Source organism: Gobio gobio (genome assembly GCF_949357685.1).
Source record: "Gobio gobio genome assembly, chromosome: 25".
Lineage (NCBI taxonomy): Eukaryota > Metazoa > Chordata > Actinopteri > Cypriniformes > Gobionidae > Gobio > Gobio gobio.
In genome coordinates, this window is record NC_137121.1 from 28747878 (window position 1) to 28767519 (window position 19642).

General features: G+C 40.2%; 1 protein-coding gene across 1 annotated transcript in view; it reads right to left on the reverse strand.

The window, feature by feature from the left end:
- LOC307122058 (SITS-binding protein) overlaps positions 1-19642 on the reverse strand; it is a 76167-nt gene that overhangs the window by 19475 nt on the left and 37050 nt on the right. The window contains exons 5-7 of the mRNA XM_079809873.1: positions 2984-3178; positions 2613-2881; positions 975-1111 (exon numbers count right to left, since the gene is read on the reverse strand). Coding sequence (XP_079665999.1) covers positions 975-1111; positions 2613-2881; positions 2984-3178 — 601 coding nt within the window. The remainder of the gene's footprint in view (positions 1-974; positions 1112-2612; positions 2882-2983; positions 3179-19642) is intronic.

Genomic DNA, 19642 nt, shown 5'->3' on the forward strand with positions numbered 1-19642 from the left:
TCCTCCACCCTCAAAACCACGACTGAGGTGAGACCATTGAGCAAGACACTGAACCCCCAACTGCTCCTCCGGTGCCGCAGCAATATGGCTGCCTGAAATACAAAATCATGTTTCTCTTTGTCCCCTCAAAGATGCGTTGGATCACTGTTCTCCATGTTCGTAGAGTTTATTTCTGGAGTAAATGTTTAGAATATAATCTGTGTGTACAGACGTTTTTTTTTTCCTTCTTTTTTTAAATGGCAAGTGCTGGTGTTTCACGTGCGTTCGGCCAATGAGCGTATACCTCCATCACTGGTAGTTCCTATTGTGCTGGGTTAGACGCTACTCTGAAGAAGGAGCTACATTAGTTTTCCCAAAAGATGTTCCTAGAACTAAAATCATTCCCAGTTCCTTCGGTGCGAACGCGCCAAAATCAAGGTAGTTCTAGGAACTATGAAAAGGTTCCTCCGGTGCGAAAGTGTTCAAGGTATAACAGGTAAGTGTGTTGAGGCAGGGTTTGAACTGAAGTCTGCAGGAAGGTAGCCCTCCAGGAGCAGTATCGATTCTGACAACTGTAATGCATTTTTTTGACAATATTAATCAATATATTTAATATCTAACACATTTATACAGTATATTATTACACTAATGTGAGAATTTTTGAGTGAAATGTGCCTTAACTGTCCTAACAGGCTTAATTTTCTTTTTCTAAATATTATACATTTTTCCTTTGACAAATGTGTGCCAGTTAGTGGTGAAGATACTGCTTTGTTTTTGTAAAGGATTCAAGAAGAAAGTTGATTAAATTATATTGTCTTTATCTATGGTATGTGTATTTATGTGTGTGTGTGTGTGTGTGTGTGTGTGTGTGTGTGTGTGTGTGTGTGTGTGTGTGTGTGTGTGTGTGTGTGTGTGTGTGTGTGTGTGTGTGTGTGTGTGTGTGTGTGTGTGTGTGTGTGTGTGTGTGTGTGTGTGTGTGTGTGGGCAGGTATTACCTACTGCATCAGGAATGAAAAAATGATATCCCAGAAGACTGTGATGCAGCAGGGATGGAATGATGCCCTTGAGGCCAGAGTAACTCCAGTCTGACTGTAGTGCACTCATACGGATGAAGAGCGGTTTGTGGCTGGACCTGTGCAAACAAAATTGACCAGTTCAAAAACAATTCATCAGCAAAACTATTAGATTAGGGATATTCGAAAGTTTGGAGTCATCACGCCGGAGACGGTTTATTGAGGATGCTGTGTCAATGAGGCAATTATTAGATAGGGATATTCGAAAGTTTGGAGTCATCACGCCGGAGATGGTTTATTGAGGATGCTGTGTCAATGAGGCAATTATTAGATAGGGATATTCGAAAGATCGGAGTCATCACGCCGGAGGTGGGTTTATTGAGGATGCTGTGTCAATGAGGCAATTATTAGATAGGGATATTCGAAAGTTTGGAGTCATCACGCCGGAGACGGTTTATTGAGAATGCCGTGTCGGTGAGGCAATTATTAGATAGGGATATTTGAAAGATCGGAGTCATCACGCCGGAGACGGTTTATTGAGGATGCCGTGTCAATGAGGCAATTATTAGATAGGGATATTCGAAAGATCGGAGTCATCACGCCGGAGGTGGGTTTATTGAGGATGCCGTGTCGGTGAGGCAATTATTAGATAGGAATATTTGAAAGATCGGAGTCATCATGCCGGAGACGGTTTATTGAGAATGCCGTGTCGGTGAGGCAATTATTAGATAGGGATATTTGAAAGATCGGAGTCATCACGCTGGAGGCGGGTTTATTGAGAATGCTGTGTCGGTGAGGCAATTATTAGATAGGGATATTTGAAAGTTTGGAGTCATCACGCTGGAGGCGGGTTTATTGAGGATGCCGTGTCGATGAGGCAATTATTAGATAGGGATATTCGAAAGATCGGAGTCATCACGCTGGAGGCGGGTTTATTGAGGATGCCGTGTCGATGAGGCAATTATTAGATAGGGATATTCGAAAGATCGGAGTCATCACGCTGGAGGCGGGTTTATTGAGGATGCCGTGTCGGAGAGGCAATTATTAGATAGGGATATTCGAAAGTATGGAGTCGTCACACCGGAGACGGTTTATTGAGGATGCCGTGTCGATGAGGCAATTATTAGATTGGAATATTCAAAAGATCGGAGTCGTCACGCTGGAGACGAGTTTATTGAGGATGTCGTGTCGATGAGGCAATTATTAGATATGAATATTCAAACAACATGGGATTTTTGGATCATGCTTGTAAAAATCAGATTTGATGCACTTTTTTGGGAGGCTCATACAGTACAACTACAGCTTTGAGTAGGACATGCTAATAATGGATTTTGGAACAAAGTCTGAACAAAGTCTTTCAGTTGTCGTAGGTTGCAATTGGTGGTCATGATTTTGCCAAATGAGATGATTTTTTTGGACATTTTACATTAACATTTTCAGTTGATCCTTGAACAACTTTCCGGTGAAACCAACTTAACCGTACAACCTGTAAATCCCAACCCCAGCCCTAAATCTAGCCTAAAATCTGATTGATTTTAGGACCGACAAGGATGTTGATCCATGACCTACTTGGCAAATTCAGTGATTAATCGGGATTATTTAAACATTTGCACCAAATACCTTGTTCCTGAGGTCACAATGGTATTGTCCCCTATCTTCTCTGCCAGGTCAGCAAGGAGTCTGATGTATTCATCCCCGACCAATGCAAGAGGAGGGCGCAGGGCCTGTTCCTCGAAAGGGTTTCCCTCACCGCCTTCCAGGATGACATACTCCATGCCCAAATGGCTGTGTAAGCTGTCCACTTTGTCCAGAAACCAATTTGTGGCTTCTGGGTTGGTGATGTTGAGCTTCACACTGTACCTTCCTTTCCACTGAGTCAACATAGGCACCTTATGAAAGAGAAACAGTGTAAAAATAAAAATAATAATGAACATGTAAAAATGTTGTAGGTCAATAGACAGACAGAGTGCTAAGCAAACAGGCGGTTTTACCGGTCGGCCCTGTGGTCCTGAAGGCAGGCTCAGCCAGTAGTCTTCAATGCCTGCTTGAATGGAGGTCTGAAACTGCTGCGAGTCCACGCTCAGGTACGGGGACAGGGTGATGGAAATGTTTAGAAGCTTTACAAAAGGGAGGTCCCTGGTCTGTCTCTTAGACGTCCTTTTCTTTCCATTGAGGTAGCTGTGGTCCTACAAAGGCAAAAAATAATTAGCAAAGACGGCAAACAGTAGGGGCGGGACTATCTGTTTGTCTGGCCGAAGGAACCTGCTAAAAACAGTGGTGCAGAAATTACACATCGAACCATACAAATCAAGCTCGATAAAGTGTTGAAAAAAATATTTCAGGCCTACACAGGAAGAGTTTGATGCTGTGAAAATTTTCTTTTTCAAGAAGTTTCAATGTAACCTAGTTTAGTCAGGCTAATTCAGTCAGATAAAATAGTACTTCTGACTGGACAGAATCTAAAACGGAATACTTTTGCTATTACAACATATATAAAACATATGTTTGATACCAAAGACAACCAGATACGACAACATGAATGTAGATTTTATAGATATACACCGATCAGGCATAACATTATGACCTAATATTGTGTTGGTCCCCCTTTTGCTGCCAAAACCGCCCTGACCCATCGAGGCATGGACTCCACTAGACCGCTGAAGGTGTGTTGTTGTATCTGGCACTAAGATGTTAGCAGCAGATCCTTTAATTCCTGTAAGTTGTGAGGTGGGGCCTCCATGGATCGAACTTATTTGTGCTGCACATCCCACAGATGCTCGATTGGATTGAGATCTGGGGAATTTGGAGGCCAAGTCAACACCTCAAACCTGTTGTTGTTCTCCTCAAACTATTCCTGAACCATTTTTGCTTTGTGGCAGGGCACAAACGTGTGTATATTAATGAATTTCATACCATGAGTTACAACTACGCAAATTACGTGCCCAGGAACGCTGTGGAATCTTCTGGACTTCCTTCTCAGGTTTGGCTCCAGTATTTTGCATACATGCTAAAGAGACCAATTGGCCATATGCCTAGCAATAAATATATTAATTATAATTTATTACAATTATCATGTGTCCACCAAAGCATTTTAGCCAGCTAAAAAATGCCTGGTGCTCTCCTGAAAACGGCCAGTGGTGGCGCTTTGCAAGCGCAGATACTTTGGTTGCTATGATACAGAATGCCCATGGCAGTAATGCATTTTCAAGCATATTACTGAATATAAAAATGCAGTAGGGCCTAACCAGCAATGTTAAAGGGGTGGTAAAACACATTTTTTGAAGGCTTGATTGTGTTTGTGGGGTGCACTGTAACATGTGTTCATGCTTTGTTTAAAAAAAAAATCATTATTTTTCATATTTTTGACCTTTATTCTACACTGCTCTGTCCCTCCTTGTAAAACGGTCTGATGGTTTCCGGGTTGTATGAAGCCAGTCCCTCAAAAATACGCGATGGGCTCTGATTGGTTAGCTGGCCCAGTGTGTTGTGATTCGCTAACCGCATAGTGCACGTTTGTCGGAAACGTCACGCCCCTTACCTTACCGGTAGACCGTGCTTTGGTCAGTATTAGAAACGATGGCGTCAATAAAACCATACCAATTTGAGCCCGAATCAGACCCAGAACATTTTAGTGAAGATGATCGAGCAGAACCTGTACAGTCCTCAAGAGTAAAGACTGCGGATCTATAGTGATCGCTACTGAATGGCACTGTTACTTTTGTATTTTTAGAACGATTATAGCCAAATATCTGTCGCAAGAACTATTAACCCAAAACACTAAACACTGGCTTTACTAGTAAGTTAGCCAAATCACACACAGAACCATGTTTAGCAAGCCTGTAGATAAACAACACATAAAAGCTCTAATCAAAGAATCATTTACACTAATGCCAAAATCGCTGTTGAGATTTTAACGTTAGTGTTTGTAATGATAGGTGTTCGTCGGATAACGTTAAGTATGAATGAGCATTTAACAGACTGGTTTGCAGAACAGCGTTGTCATCTGTTTACTTCCTTGCTACAATGTACAACCTATTACAGGAAAACACATCGATGAAAAATAAATCAGACTTACAGGTTGTGGCCCGTAAACAGCTTCTGTTTGTAAATCCAGCTTTCAGGACAAGCCGTTGTGCATATCCTGTATTGAACTCGCGAACATTGTGGAAATTTTCCTCCGTGAAATGTGCTGCGGGAGGGAGCCCCGCGCGCGTCGTGCATTCACACACTGGCAGTGTTTGTCTTATGCAGCTGACGTTGTGCAAATCCGGCACTGAACTCGAAGATGGAAGTTTTCCTCTGTGAGATGTGCTGCGGGAGCCCCGCACGCGCCTGTTCCCTTCTGTCTCATACACACGTGCATATAACATGCTGTATGTTAAACGCTCTGCAACGCACCCCCGTCCCTATGAAGGCTGAACAAAGCAAGTACCCCAGACCTGCAATCCGGATGAATATAACAGCGTTTCCTCGGCATCGCGGCAACAACACTCCAGCCTAACTATACCACAACAGCGCCGCGATACAAAATGGCGCCCCCGACCCCCCTATTTAATATTCTCGGAGGAGGGGTTTATGTAAATATTGAGCCTGTTGATGTCACCAACCCTGGAGGAATGTCTGTAGTCGCCTAGTGGCCGTTTGCTGTAGTTCTTAGAAATGGATATCTTTAAAAGCAAATATCTCCCTTTGCTTTAAACTTTGAACGTTGTAACTTTGCAGATGTTGTTTATGCTCAAGCAGCAACATTACACGCTAGCTAAAGTTAGAATAGTGAAATCGTGGTTTACCACCCCTTTAACTTCAAGTAGCATGATTGGTCGGTGTTGTATTTCTCCCGCCCCTCCTCCACTGTGAGTGGATGGCTGGGTAAAAAGCAACAGTGACGAGTGCTGCCTATTGCTATTACCCAAAGTTAAAGTTGAAAAAAAAAGACCGGGCAAATCAACTCGTGAAATATGGTACATAGTGCATCAAAATGCAATGTCATCAGTTTGCCTAAATTAGAACACATAATGTTGTTTTACGCCCCAAATGTTTTACTCCCCATTTACACGTGGTAGGGAGCAGGTGTAAATTTCTTTTGTACCAACTAACATTTTGAAAATATGAAAATTTTCGTGAATCCGATTCGAAATTTACGTCAGAGCGGCTTTACGAACGATTTACACACAAGTTCGTTCTGCTCGTGTTTCATGAATGAGGCCTAATGTGTGCAAATTTAAAATATTATTTTCAATTTGCAAATAGTTTAAAAAGAATTGATTACTTCATAACCACAGTAAATCGGGGACTTTTAACGTTCATATTTATTTTTCTTTATTCCCTTAAATCCCATTAATTCCTAATTCCTTTAAATAAAAAGACCAATAACCCAATAACATCACCTCTGCCCACTTTAAAAAAAAAAAATCCTTGCCCATTCTTGGTTTGAAATTATGCGTGTCCTATTCATGACAGATTTAATTAAATTGTATTAAAATGATTTTAAAAAGGGGGGGGGGGGGGGGGCAAACAAATAACCTTATGGCCCTGTTTACACCTGGTATAAAGATGTGTTTTTGGTCAATTGGATCAAAAGTGGACGACGCTAAATACAGTTCGTCCACTTCCAGAGGTAATTGAAAACACATTCGACCGGATTGCTTTTGTAGTGTAGATGCTCATGTGGTCGAATGCGTCTGAACAGCTACAAAAGACCTCCTACTCTCCGCCTACTGACCTAATGCAGAAACATTACAGGAAACTAGCCAGACGGGATTTAAACTTTGTCGACTGGAGACCCAAGTTTGGTTTGAAGACAAAAAGCTTGGTTTTCTCACCCTTCCTGATTTCTAACACACATTCACAGCGTTCGGCTGGTCTTGCGGCTGTCAGAGCAGAAACGAAAGCTGATGCTCTCCGTATGTTCATATGTAAATTGTGTGAGCTTATTTCGTCTATTAGATTGAAAGATCTGAAAAAACACTTTTATACATTTACCCACCCATATACCCTACCTTCGAAGAAATCAAGACAGAAGTGGTTGAAAGTGGATAAAAGAGACGGATTAAAACACCAGGTTTAAACAGGAATGTGTCTCTCGACCAAAACACAGCTTAATACCAGGTGTAAACAAGGCCTAACAGTTGGCTGAGATGACAAGTTTCACTATTTATTTAAAGGTGTCATGACCTGGCTTTTTTATTTTTTATACTGTTGTCTGAGGTCAACTTATGACGTTTGCGTGTTTTTTACATTCAAAAACATCATAATGAATAAGTAATAGGCTATTTTCTACCCTGGTTTTGAGCCTCTCTCAAGACACGCTCTGTTTTTATGGGCGTGCCGCACTGAAGACTTGGAAGTAAACGCCCACAGCTATGATTGGATAAGCTTTGCATATTTAATGAGGTCTGGCTCCCCCATGAGTACACGTGAGGCATTGTTTTGAAAGTGTGTGGGGAAACGGTAACCGGAACGATTCGTCCCTCAGGGCTCGCAAAATGTCTTTATCAAACAAACACAATGATTTATCTCTCATCCATCCACATTTAATATGATTGTTATTTTATATTACTTGGCCCGCCCGATCGGTGGATATACGCGCACGCCAAATACGTTGCAGACAGCATGATCCAAACTTCCGCGATTGTATTTTTCCTTCAAATATCAAGTCAAGAGATTGAACAAGGCACATCAAGAACGGAATGTTATTTCACTATTTAAGATAATACGTATTGGTAGCCCGTCTGGAAAACACAGCCCCGGGACATTGGGCTTTGCGAGCCCTGTGACAGTGGTAAGTTATGCTTAGTTAGACGTGTACACAGTGTAACATTGTATTTGATCTGTAACAATGCAATACTATCACATATAAAAACATGTTTTACTCACATAAGTGTGTTGCTTCATTCGTTCATGTAATCTCATCCTGTCTGCAAATCCAGTCTCTTGTTTACAAACGAATCCGTGGTGAAATGAACATACGTGCAATGTCTTCCCCACATGAGCGGGATATTCATTAAAAATAACGTTCAACCACACATTTCCAATATTAGAATCCGAAGGAAGCTTATACAGCGTCTGTGTTCTTCCACAACCAGGCACAGTGCAATATCTTCGGCATGTTTGCTCGGTAGCGCGATCCGTTTAGCTCCACGAGAATCAGGCGTACATATTTATCTGTTTAGGCGGCGTTTCAGCATACGATGATGTCAAGGGTCGACATATTCTGAGATTGAGCGTTTTCAGGGCCTGGTGTCAATGTAAGCTTGTCTTTGACTAACAAGGAAGTTTTCAGTTCCGAAACTTACAGGATATTCTTATATCCGATGAACTTTTATATATCAAAGGCTCAAGGGAAAGTTTATTTCTCAATTCATCACCCCTTTAAAAATTTGTTAAAATCAGGGTCTCACTAACACACACAATTTGCCGGGAAGTAGCAGTCAGCCTTTGTAAGCAGCCGGGTATCACAGATGTTGGCAGCATTAACGTCTCGGAATTCTTATTTTGTTGATTATTTTAACAGTACAGAAAATATTGTTTTACCATCACTGAAAAATAATACTCCAGCCCCTATTAATGTTTTTACCATGACAGTCGCTAACAGTGCCACGATGTCTGAGAAAATATAACAATAATGTCATTTATATTAATCATATTGCACAGGCATACAGAGCACTGTGCTTATGAGGAATCTGTGCAATAAATAGCGAATACTGGCAAGTGTGTTTATAACCAAACCCATTCCAAGTCAAGCTGTTGGTTTCGCTTATGACTGTGTTATTTCAAGCTAAAATGGAAACTAGCAAAGAAAAAACACCGCATTGGGATTGTTTCCCAATTGGAGTTTTGTATAACTGTCACACAAAGGGAGGTTTTCCACTGCAATTTAGTGGTTTAAGACATTTATTCAGGTCGGGATATGGGAAAGTGTGGTGCGTGTATCAGATACACATACAATTATGCTTCACTGACATATGTTATAAAGTCCTTGGCTTTTGTTAGTTTAGGTCATAATCAAAACATTTTAATTGTATGCATTATAAAACAAATTTCACAGAGAAATCGAGCCTAGCGCATCTGAAATGCGAGTATTTTCAAAACAGTTATTTTAAAACTCAAAACATATAAGTGGAATGGAGGGGAAAATATAATCGTGAAAATGGGGTATGAAAAAAATGAAAATAAGAAATGAAAATGAGTCAAATCTCATAAGTCATGAGTAAAAGGAGGGCTGCACTCAGCATTACATTGACGTTAATGTTCTGATAAGCCTTTTAAGTATTTTAGACATAGAGAACATTCTTTTCTTGGCAGAAAGCTCCCATTTTTTCCTCTTTCACCTGCCTCTTAATCTTCCTAGAGGAATTCAGCTGTGAAACCAACCACTCAGAGTTATTTATACCGTTTTGTGATCAGTCAAGCATGCATGCTTAAGAACAATGTCTTGACTAGTCAAACATTTTAAACCAGAATGTGTCATAAAATATCATGCATTAATATAAACAATAAATCAAGACAGACTTAAAATGGAAATTCTTAAGCAGTTTTCTGGTGATACAGATGTCAGTATTTTTATATTATGGCCGAAAACCAATAAGAAGGGCATTATTATAACGTTTTAGATTACAGCCTGGAACGTACTGTGTAAGTAAAACAAATTTACAGTGTAACTTTCCGTAATTATAGTGTAACTATAAAGTACATATGTGTGCATAAGGGAACAATATGTAAAGTTTGGGGAATAAAGGGGTAACTACCAGGACAACTAGCAAATTATTTAAACTGTAAGTATTACAGTAAGGGGTAATTATTCTACTATTATGATAGTAGAACATATACTGCGTACCAGTAATTTCCGGGCTGTAATCTAAATGTTACCTATGATTTATATAAATTACATTATTGATTATTTTCTCACACATCATGGCACTGTTAGCGACTGTCATGGTAAAAACAATAATAGGGGCTGAAGTTTTTTTTTATATACACTGAACAAAATTATAAACGAAACACTTTGTTTATAATTTTACAAAAGTGTTGCGTTTATAATTTTGTTCAGTGTATATTTAGCAACTTTAAACCAGTAAAATAAATGTTAATGGGTTAATCTTTTCTTTCTTCACCCTTTTCTGGGTATATTAAAGGTCCCATGGCATGGCATTTTTCTATTATTTTATAGTGTTTCCTGAGGTGTACTTATATTGTTAGTATGATTTTTACATCATAAAATGTCATAATTTAGAAATAAAAGGCATTTTTTCTATACTGCTGTTTGCCCTGTGGCTGACTGCCCTGCTTCAAGAGGCGTGTCTGCTGTGAGACTTCAGGAAAAACGCCCACTGTTGTGATTGGCTGACATCTTTGCATTTTAAATGAGCGGAGGGGGCGTGGTTTAACGAGGCACGAGCAGGCACGAGTCTGCCAGAGACAGATGGACCTGTGTTCACTTCACATCAGTTCTCTCAGCATGTCTCAGTTCAGGGTGAACTGTTGTAGTTACTAGCATATACTTCAGGTTATTAGTTTATTTCTAGTCAGAGGGGCTGTCACTCATGTCAGAAAGTTAGTAAATTATGGATCAGCGCTGACTCGAGACGCGAACCGTTTAGAACGATTCAGTCCGATTTGGTGAACTGGTTCGGTTCACTAAAAAGAACCGATTCAAAAGAATGATTCGTTCGCGAACAGGACATCACGGAGACGGAGCGATTGCTAACAAAGTTATTTATAGTAACTACTGAGTTATGAGAGCGCTGTCTGTCAGCGCGAGTTTATTGTGTTTGTATCTGAGAGTTCTGAATAAACACGAGTCCCAGTCACACCGAGTCCTCTTCATCATTATTCTACCAACTTTGTAACACATGCAATGTACCATTACAGCGAGATGAACGAGTTAGTAAGTTTGATTAAAGCATTATTTCTAGATATGTTCCAATCATATGAATAGCGTCAGTGATGCGCATTGAGTAACTTACACAGCGCAAACAAAGACACAACAGCAGTAATCGAATGTAATCCAGTTTATTGTGGGGAAAGCTGGCTAGCCTAGCCCAGATACCCTCACGCTTACCCCCCTTCTGCTTAATCTCACGCCGCGTTTGGTGCCTCCGCTGTGGGCCAGATGCAGTACTGGGGGTCGGGGATGTTGAAGGCCGAGCTTCGGCGTGTGTGAGGTTTATCTCTAAAGATGTGACTGCTGATGTTAAACAGAAAAGACTGTATGCACATTTTAGAACAGATAGACGCGACGAGGACGTACAAAACACTGACTCACAAGATAGAAAACACGAAAACACCGTTCTGTCGGGAGAGAGAGAAGCCGCAGCGTGTGCACGAATAATAAATAATTAGCTACACATAAGAAATCACTGATCACAGATCAGAAGGAACTGAAGAAAGACTTCTGTTTTCATTTGTACATCCAAACACTGAGAAACTGCCAGTTCACTCGTTCACAAGTAACGTTAATGATCTCTCGAGCGTTTGCATGGGCGTGCCAGATTCTCTGGGCGGAGGAAAGGGAGGTAACCGTTCCTGCTTGGACGTCAAACCAGGAGGCTTCAGGATTGGCTAGTCTGGCCTGTCATTTTCTCAAAGGCAGAGAGAGACAGCCAGAACTCGGGTTTACACCGATCAACATTTCTATCCACTTGGGGACAATATTCAGGCTAGGGGAACTCATATTAATGTTGAAATACCTCATAAAATGAAAATTTCATGCCATGGGACCTTTAAGGCATGAGGTGCAACCAACATGCAACTAAAATAAAATAAAACAGGAAATGATATCATAGAGGACCAATATATCAATATATCTTAAAGGTGTCATGAACTGGCTTTTTAATTTTTTTATACTGTTGTCTGAGGTCAACTTATGACGTTTGTGTGGTTTTTACATTCAAAAACATCATAATGAATAAGTAATAGGCTATTTTCTGCCTTGGTTTTGAGGCTCTCTGAAAAACACTCGGATTTGATGGGCGTGCCGCACTGAACACTTGGAAGTAAACGCCCACGGCTAGGATTGGATAAGATTTGCATATTTAGTGAGCTTCAGTTACCGTCAGTCCCAGGAATCATCTGGGGGAAATGCTCAGAGGACTCGCAAAATATCAAACAAACACAATTATTAAATCATACACACACACACACTTGCGCGGACACACATACATACACACACACTCACTCGCGCGGACGGACACTCACTCACTCACTCACTCACTCACTCACTCACTCACTCACTCACTCACTCACTCACTCACTCACTCACTCGCACAGACACACACACACTCAGGCCCGGATTAAGAACATGTAGGGCCCTGGGGCTATGACAAACCCAAGGGCCCCCATAGTAGCTGATCTTAGTGCCACAACGTTTTCTACCACAGAAATAATTAGTATTTTTAAAAACCGAAATCTTCAAAGCACAGAGATACAATGAGTATATACTGTCTGAATTTTCCATTTTAATATTCAAAAGGCCTTATATATAAATATTCCAGGCTGCAACACATTAACAGCATAAATGCATTAACTCCAGATATGAGGTCAAAGCAAACTGGTTTCCAGAAAAAGCAACAACTTTTGAGTATATACAACTGTCCTAAGGAGTTTTAAGACCTTTGAGGTCCCAAATTAAAGGTATTTTTGGGGGGCATGGTCCCCCAAGAAAATTTTGATTTCTCTGATCTATATATGTACATTTTAAGATGTTTGAAGGCTAAAAAAATGTAATAATAAATAGCTTTCAAAACCATGTTAGTGGGCAGTAGATTATCTGTCATACCCATAGTTGCCAAGTCTGCGTATAACAAGCGACTTTGGGCTTCTTTTTATGGCAGGTCGTGTAAAAAAAATCACGTGTTGCAGTTTTTTGGGCTTATTTTAAAAAATGTGGTTGCTTGTTAGGAAAATATGACAAGCAACTTCGTTTCTTTACATTTATGGTCGCTGTTTTGTCCAATACATTGATTGACACTGTCTTCTCACAGCTAATAGCCAATCAGTGCAATGATACAAGTGCTGTAGTAATTCGTCCTCACATCCCGCCTCCTTCTCCCCCTTATTGAAGAAAAATTGCATTCAATGTGCAGGCATGTGACGTTATAAATGCACGTAATGATAGTTAGTAGACGTAAATAGACGTATACATTTCCACAAACAATGCCACCAGCAGAGATGCACAGAGATGGAGAGGAAACAGGGAGGACAGGTACCTCATTTAATTTTTTTAATATTTGTATAACATACTTATCATTACAGGCTATAATAAAAATAAAACAAGTATACTAACAGTAGGTACGGTTCCAAATTATTTTATTATAAATATGTGGCTATATTGCAGCACTCCCTTAGTGCTTGCATGCATCTCAATGTGCATACTATCCATCCTGAATAGCATGTGACATTAGTAATTTTCAATACTATTTAGGGCAGATAGTATATGCATATATTTTAGTATATGTATATTTTTTTTTTTTTTTTTTTTTTTTCCAAGATGGCGCTGCCCTGCAGGCGACATGGAGGAGAGTTCTCGCTGCTCATTACTTGTTTGTTTTTTCTGTGCTTGTTCTTTTGCAAATACAATAAATTGTGCGCGTATTATGCATTAAGTTGGTTTTGCGCGAGTATCAGCTGGAAAGGACCACGATTAAGATGGAGGAATATGGAACTGGTGATGTTGGCGTGGCTAATGATGACTAGCTGCGCTGCGTTTGGAGCTACACATGAGTTGGCAGACTTCGGACCGCTGTTATACAGCAGAACGGAACTTCTGGATCTGCGGAGTTGTGGCGGGGTACCATCGATCAACCTGATGAAGGATATACCTAAGGAGCTACTGCGTCGGCCGAGGCCTGCCCCTTGTCGTGTCAGGAAGCGGGGCAAGAGAGGCGGCGTTAGGCAGCGTATCCGTAGAGCCAGCAAATTACCGTTGCCACCAGTGTTACTCTGCAATCCTCGCTCCCTGCGGAACAAGCTGGATGAGCTGCGTACACAAGTTGGAGTTTGTTACGAGTATCGTGAGTCTGGATTGATGGTTTTTACTGAAACTTGGTTGTCTAATGAAGTTCCAGACAGTTTAATACAAATTAATGGTTTTTCGCATGTACGTCTGGACAGAGATGAGAACTCTGGAAAAAAGAGAGGTGGGGGAGTTTGTGTATATATTAACGAAAGCTGGTGTCGTAATTTTGCAATTAGAGACAGCATATGTAATCCTGATCTAGAATTATTGTGCATTACATTACGGCCATACTATTTACCAAGAGAATTTACAAACATTTTTATTTGTGCTGTGTATATTCCACCTAGTGGGAATATTAGCAGGGCAGCCAGTCAAATTACTGACTGTGTTCACAGGCATTTACAAAACAAGCCTGATGCACCTTTATTGATCCTTGGTGATTTTAATCAGTGTGGACTGGAGAGGTCCTTACCAGGGTTTTTTCAATATATAAAGTGTGCTACGAGGAAAGATAATACTCTTGATAAGTGTTATGGTAACATTAAGGATGCATATGTTGCTAAAGCCAAACCCCCCCTAGGTAACTCAGATCACAACGTTATCCATCTGCTCCCTACTTACCGATCAGTTTTTAAGTCCCACAAACCAGCACCCAAGGTGGTAAAGGTGTGGTCCAATGACAGTATAGAGGAGCTGAAAGGATGTTTTCTTGGTACAGACTGGGACATTTTTTATCAGGATGCAGATATAAACATGGCCACTGAATCAATCACGGCATATATTTCCTTTTGTGTGGACTCAATTATACCTCAAAAAGTTGTGAGGTCATATCCGAACAATAAACCGTACATTACACGGGGGATTAAAGATTCTATAAAATTGAAAAAAGTTGCCTTCAAGTCGGGGGATGTTGTGGGACTGAGGTCAGCACAAAAAGACCTTAACCGGCAACTGAGGTCAGCGAGGATACAATATAAGGATCGGGCTGAACAACATCTGCTAAAATCAGACACAAAAGGACTGTGGAACTCAATTCGGGGAATGACTAACATGGCTCCAAAAAGGAAACCAATGGTAGCCTGCAACGAAAGGGAAAAAGCAAATGAACTGAATGAGTTTTACATGAGATTTGAGACTGATACTTCTAAAGAATGCAGTGAAATATTAGATAAAATAAATCATAATAGTGGTAATGATAGAATATTAATAGATTCAGGTACTGTTATAAGGGTTTTTAAAAATTTGCATTTTAACAAAGCAACAGGACCTGATGGAATGTCATGTTTTCTTTTAAAGACGTTTGCTGAGGAGCTCACACCAGCCTGGCATAGCCTTTTTCAGCTCTCACTTGATTCACATAAAATACCAGAGCTCTGGAAAAAATCAATTATAATTCCAACTCCTAAAAATTCTTCTCCTCAGGACAATAATGACTATAGGCCGGTGGCCTTGACATCTAATGTCATGAAATCTTTGGAAAAGATTGTTGTAGGAGAGCTGCGAAGACAAGTGGAACCATCTTTAGATCACTATCAGTTTGCCTATAAAAGTAACCGTGGTACCAATGATGCTATTTCAACATTAATGCACCTTGTTTTGAGGCATCTGGAAAGTCCAGCTGCTTATGCTAGGTTGCTTTTTATAGATTTTAGTTCTGCGTTTAATACGATTCAACCGCATATTTTGCTGGAGAAACTATATAATTTAAATGTTAATTCTTCTTTAATATCTTGGTATCATTCTTTCTTGATAAATAGGACACAACAAGTAAAAATCAACTCTGTATTATCTGATGTGGTAGTAAGTAGTACAGGGGCCCCACAGGGATGCGTAAGTTCGCCTTTCCTTTTTACTTTATACACTAATGACTGCTCCAGTCATCAATTACATCAATTCGTAGTGAAATTCTCAGATGATACGGCAATTGTGAACTTGTTAACAAAAGATTCCAGCACTGATGAGTATAAAGCAGCGGTGGAGGAGTTTACAGGCTGGTGTGATGCTCATCACCTCCTGATCAATGTTGAAAAAACAAAAGAGGTTATTATAGATCCCAGATCAGTGGGTGACAGGAGCTCTGTTGTCATCCATGGTCAGGAGATTAAACAGGTGGCTTCTTACAAATATTTGGGAGTCCACATTGACAGTGAGCTCAAATGGCACACACATGTCCAAAATGTTTGTTCAAGAGTCCATCAGCGCCTACACTTTTTAAGAAGGCTAAGATTATTTGGAGTCAGTAGTAATATTATGTATATTTTTTATAAGGCTACAATTGAGTCTGTCTTGCGTTATGGAATTATTATTTGGTTTGGGAACTTGACGGTGAAAACGAGAGCTCAAATAAGCAATTTGGTAAAGGTTGCAGGAAAAATAATGGGAGTAAGGACACTAAATACTCTACAAGAAATCTTTGATACGTCTATGATACAGCAGGTTAACAAGATTATATTGGACCCCTCACATGTATTGTACTCTGAGTATGCGTTGATGAACTCTGGAAGGAGATATAGGCTTCCTTTATGCAAGCATAATCGCTATAAACATTCATTTGTCCCGTTGTCGATAAAAGTGCTTAATGAGCAACTCTAATTATGGTAATCATGTATTAAATAATTTTTTTTTTTTTTTTTTTTTTTTTTTTTTTTTTTTTTTTTTTTTTTTTTTTTTTTTTATTATATAATTATGTGTATATATTTTTTTTTATTTTAATTTATATTTTTTATTTTATTATAGGTATTTTAATAAGAATTATCATGTTTGGAGAGTAGAGTTTTTCATGAATTGACGTATGTATGGAATGTATGTTTGTGTATGTTGATGTGCAGCAGTTCTCTCATCCAAAACAAATTTCTCCTAAGGGAGACAATAAATGGTACCTTGACCTTGACATTGAGATGCAGGGCTTGTCTTTTTCACGGTTTGCAGTGCGTGTTCACTACTCTGCTCCTAATATGTGTGCACTAACTTCGACTAAATTGGCCTTCATGTCACTTTTTCCATCTCCAAACCTCTTCTGTTCACAGCTGATCGGAGGATATTTCGTGCCCTTTATTGCAATTTGATGATTTTTGTCAAATCACATCTGTTTTCAAACTCAGAGAGGTTTCAGTTTAATTTGTTGCAGGCTCATTTATTGATAAAAAATAATTGATAATAAATTATATTGATGATAATAAATAATATAATAATATTGGGCTTGTTTTTGAAGCTGTGGTTGCTTATTTGTCTTGCGAGCGTTGGCAACACTGGTTATACCTGCTCTCTCCTCATTCTCATTTCCATCACTCTTTCTTTTTCTCTCAGTCTCCTTCTCTTGCCCTGTCTCTTCCCCTCCTAAAGCCGAGCTCTGGCTGATAGTCTTTTCCTTGTTTAACATTTCTATCCTAAAACAGCTGTCAAATATGAAATGTTTAGTTTAGCTATACTTAGCCTACATCTCACACCGTTTACTGAAGCGTCGCGTGACTCCCGCAGCAGCTTCTGTGCACATAAAGCACTCTATTGGTGGTCAATTATTTCACAACATTTATTAGCTATGTAGCCTACACCTCAGAAAAATACAAAGGTCCGGACCTCGGAGACCTCATAGCTGGCTACGGCCATCGTGTAGACAGCCTATATTTACCTCAACACTTCAAACATAGTCGGAGCGGTTCAGTCTGGCTCAGCTAGTTTCGCCACAGAGCCTTTACTGTACTGTTGCGCTTGTATTAAATTCAAATGGATAAAGCGACTGCCTGGCGCTCATTATGACTTCAATAGAGCGGCGAAAGCGCCGAACGAGTTGGTCAGCGCTGTGCGTGAGACAACCCAGCTGCTCTCGCGCTGCGACTGCTGGATGTACACACGGTTTATTCAAGTAGCGCCGTTTCTTCACCTGGCTTTTGATTTTCCCATGCACTCACAGCACTCCAGTAGCCTAAATAATATAACAGAGCTTAATATGTGGGGGCGTGGTGTGGTTTGGCGAGCGGCCCAAAAGGAAAACTTTAGGTGCTCCCGATCGATTGTCAATCATTTCCTCGTTCAATCACGGGCCCCCTCCGTGCTCGGGCCCTGGGGCTTCAGCCCCACCTAGCCCTTATGTTAATCCGGCCCTGCACACACTCACTTGCGTCGCGTGGACACACACTCACACACACTCACTCGTGTTGCGCAGACACACACACACACACACACACACACACACACTCACTCACTCGCATCGCGCGGACACACACACTCGCGCGGACGCAGAGAGACACACACTCGCGCCTGGCCCATAACGTTACAAGTCCGATCACGAGTGAACCAATTCAATAACACCCTCCACCCTGTGAGAGCGTGCTAAGATATATAATCAATAGATTTCAAACGATCTGTAATGTTAAGCAAAACACATATAAAAAAACATGTTTTAGCCTACTCACATAAGTGTGTGTTCAGAAGGAAACTTATTCAGGGACGATCCTTAGCTCACGAGTCGGTGGGTGGGGATACAAAAGCATATTTATCTGTAGAGGCGGCGTCTATGTCCTATTACGTAAGAGGTCCGCATATTCTGAGAGCTCTCGTTTTCTGGGCCTGGTGTCAATAAAAGCTTTTCTTTGACTAACGGGGAAGTTTTCAGCTCTGAAATTTACAGGATATTCTTATATTCCCATGACCTTTTATATATAAAATGCTCAAGGGAAAGTTGATTTCTCAGTTCATCACCCCTTTAAAACCGACCTTTTATGGCAATGTTAGTTCAGGATATAAAATGCCATGTGATGCAACAATCCAAAAATAATATTTATGAATAAATTATTCATTTTATTTGAAAAAGAAACCTAGAAACCTAAGGTAAAGCTATATTCAGGGTGTAAGAAAAATATATTACTTGCTATTTTGTGGTCACCACATTTTTAGACATTTTTAGAGTCATTAAAAGTAAACTTTTTTTTTTTAAAGAGCACCTATTATGGCATTTAAAATGTTCCAAATATTGTTTTAGAAGTCCCCAACAACAGTTTTGCATGCATGCAATGACAAAAAAGACTTTAGTTTTCTAATAATATGCATTTATGATTCCTTTAGTGATTCACTTTTCAAAACCCCGCCTTTACGTGACGCTAATCTGCGGTGATTGGTCCGATGACCCAGTCAGTTGTGATTGGTATAGTCTGTGCAGATATTTTCGGGAACGGAACGCCCATCAAAGTCTTATAGTGACAGTAATTTGTTAATATGTGTCAGGAGTTATGAATATGAAAACCGCGTCGGTACCGTTTGATTGTAATATGAGCCTCAGCTGATCTCATTCATAAAAAAAACTCCTCTATTCTCCTCACGAAGACTCGCGACAAATCAACATCCCTCAGGGCTTTTAGTTCAAAAGTGTGCAGATGAGGAGACATATTGATAGATTCTCATATGTCTGTGTCAAATTTCTAAACAGGAGTATTTTTTATTCAATACTTCCTCAAAATGCGCAGATATAGCCTAATCATGAGCGATTGAGTCTCTTATGTGTTGTTTTCAATTCATACTGGCAGCCGGAGGGCGCTCTGTGCACATGTAGTCCATATATGGTACAGACAGACGAAGAAGATACCATGTGCCATAATAGAAGTCCATAATAAAAGCTTCCTGCGATCGCGAAACATGCAAATAGAGACATTTGAAGACTAATAAACACACAATCGCGACGATGTATGGTTTGTCTTCAAGC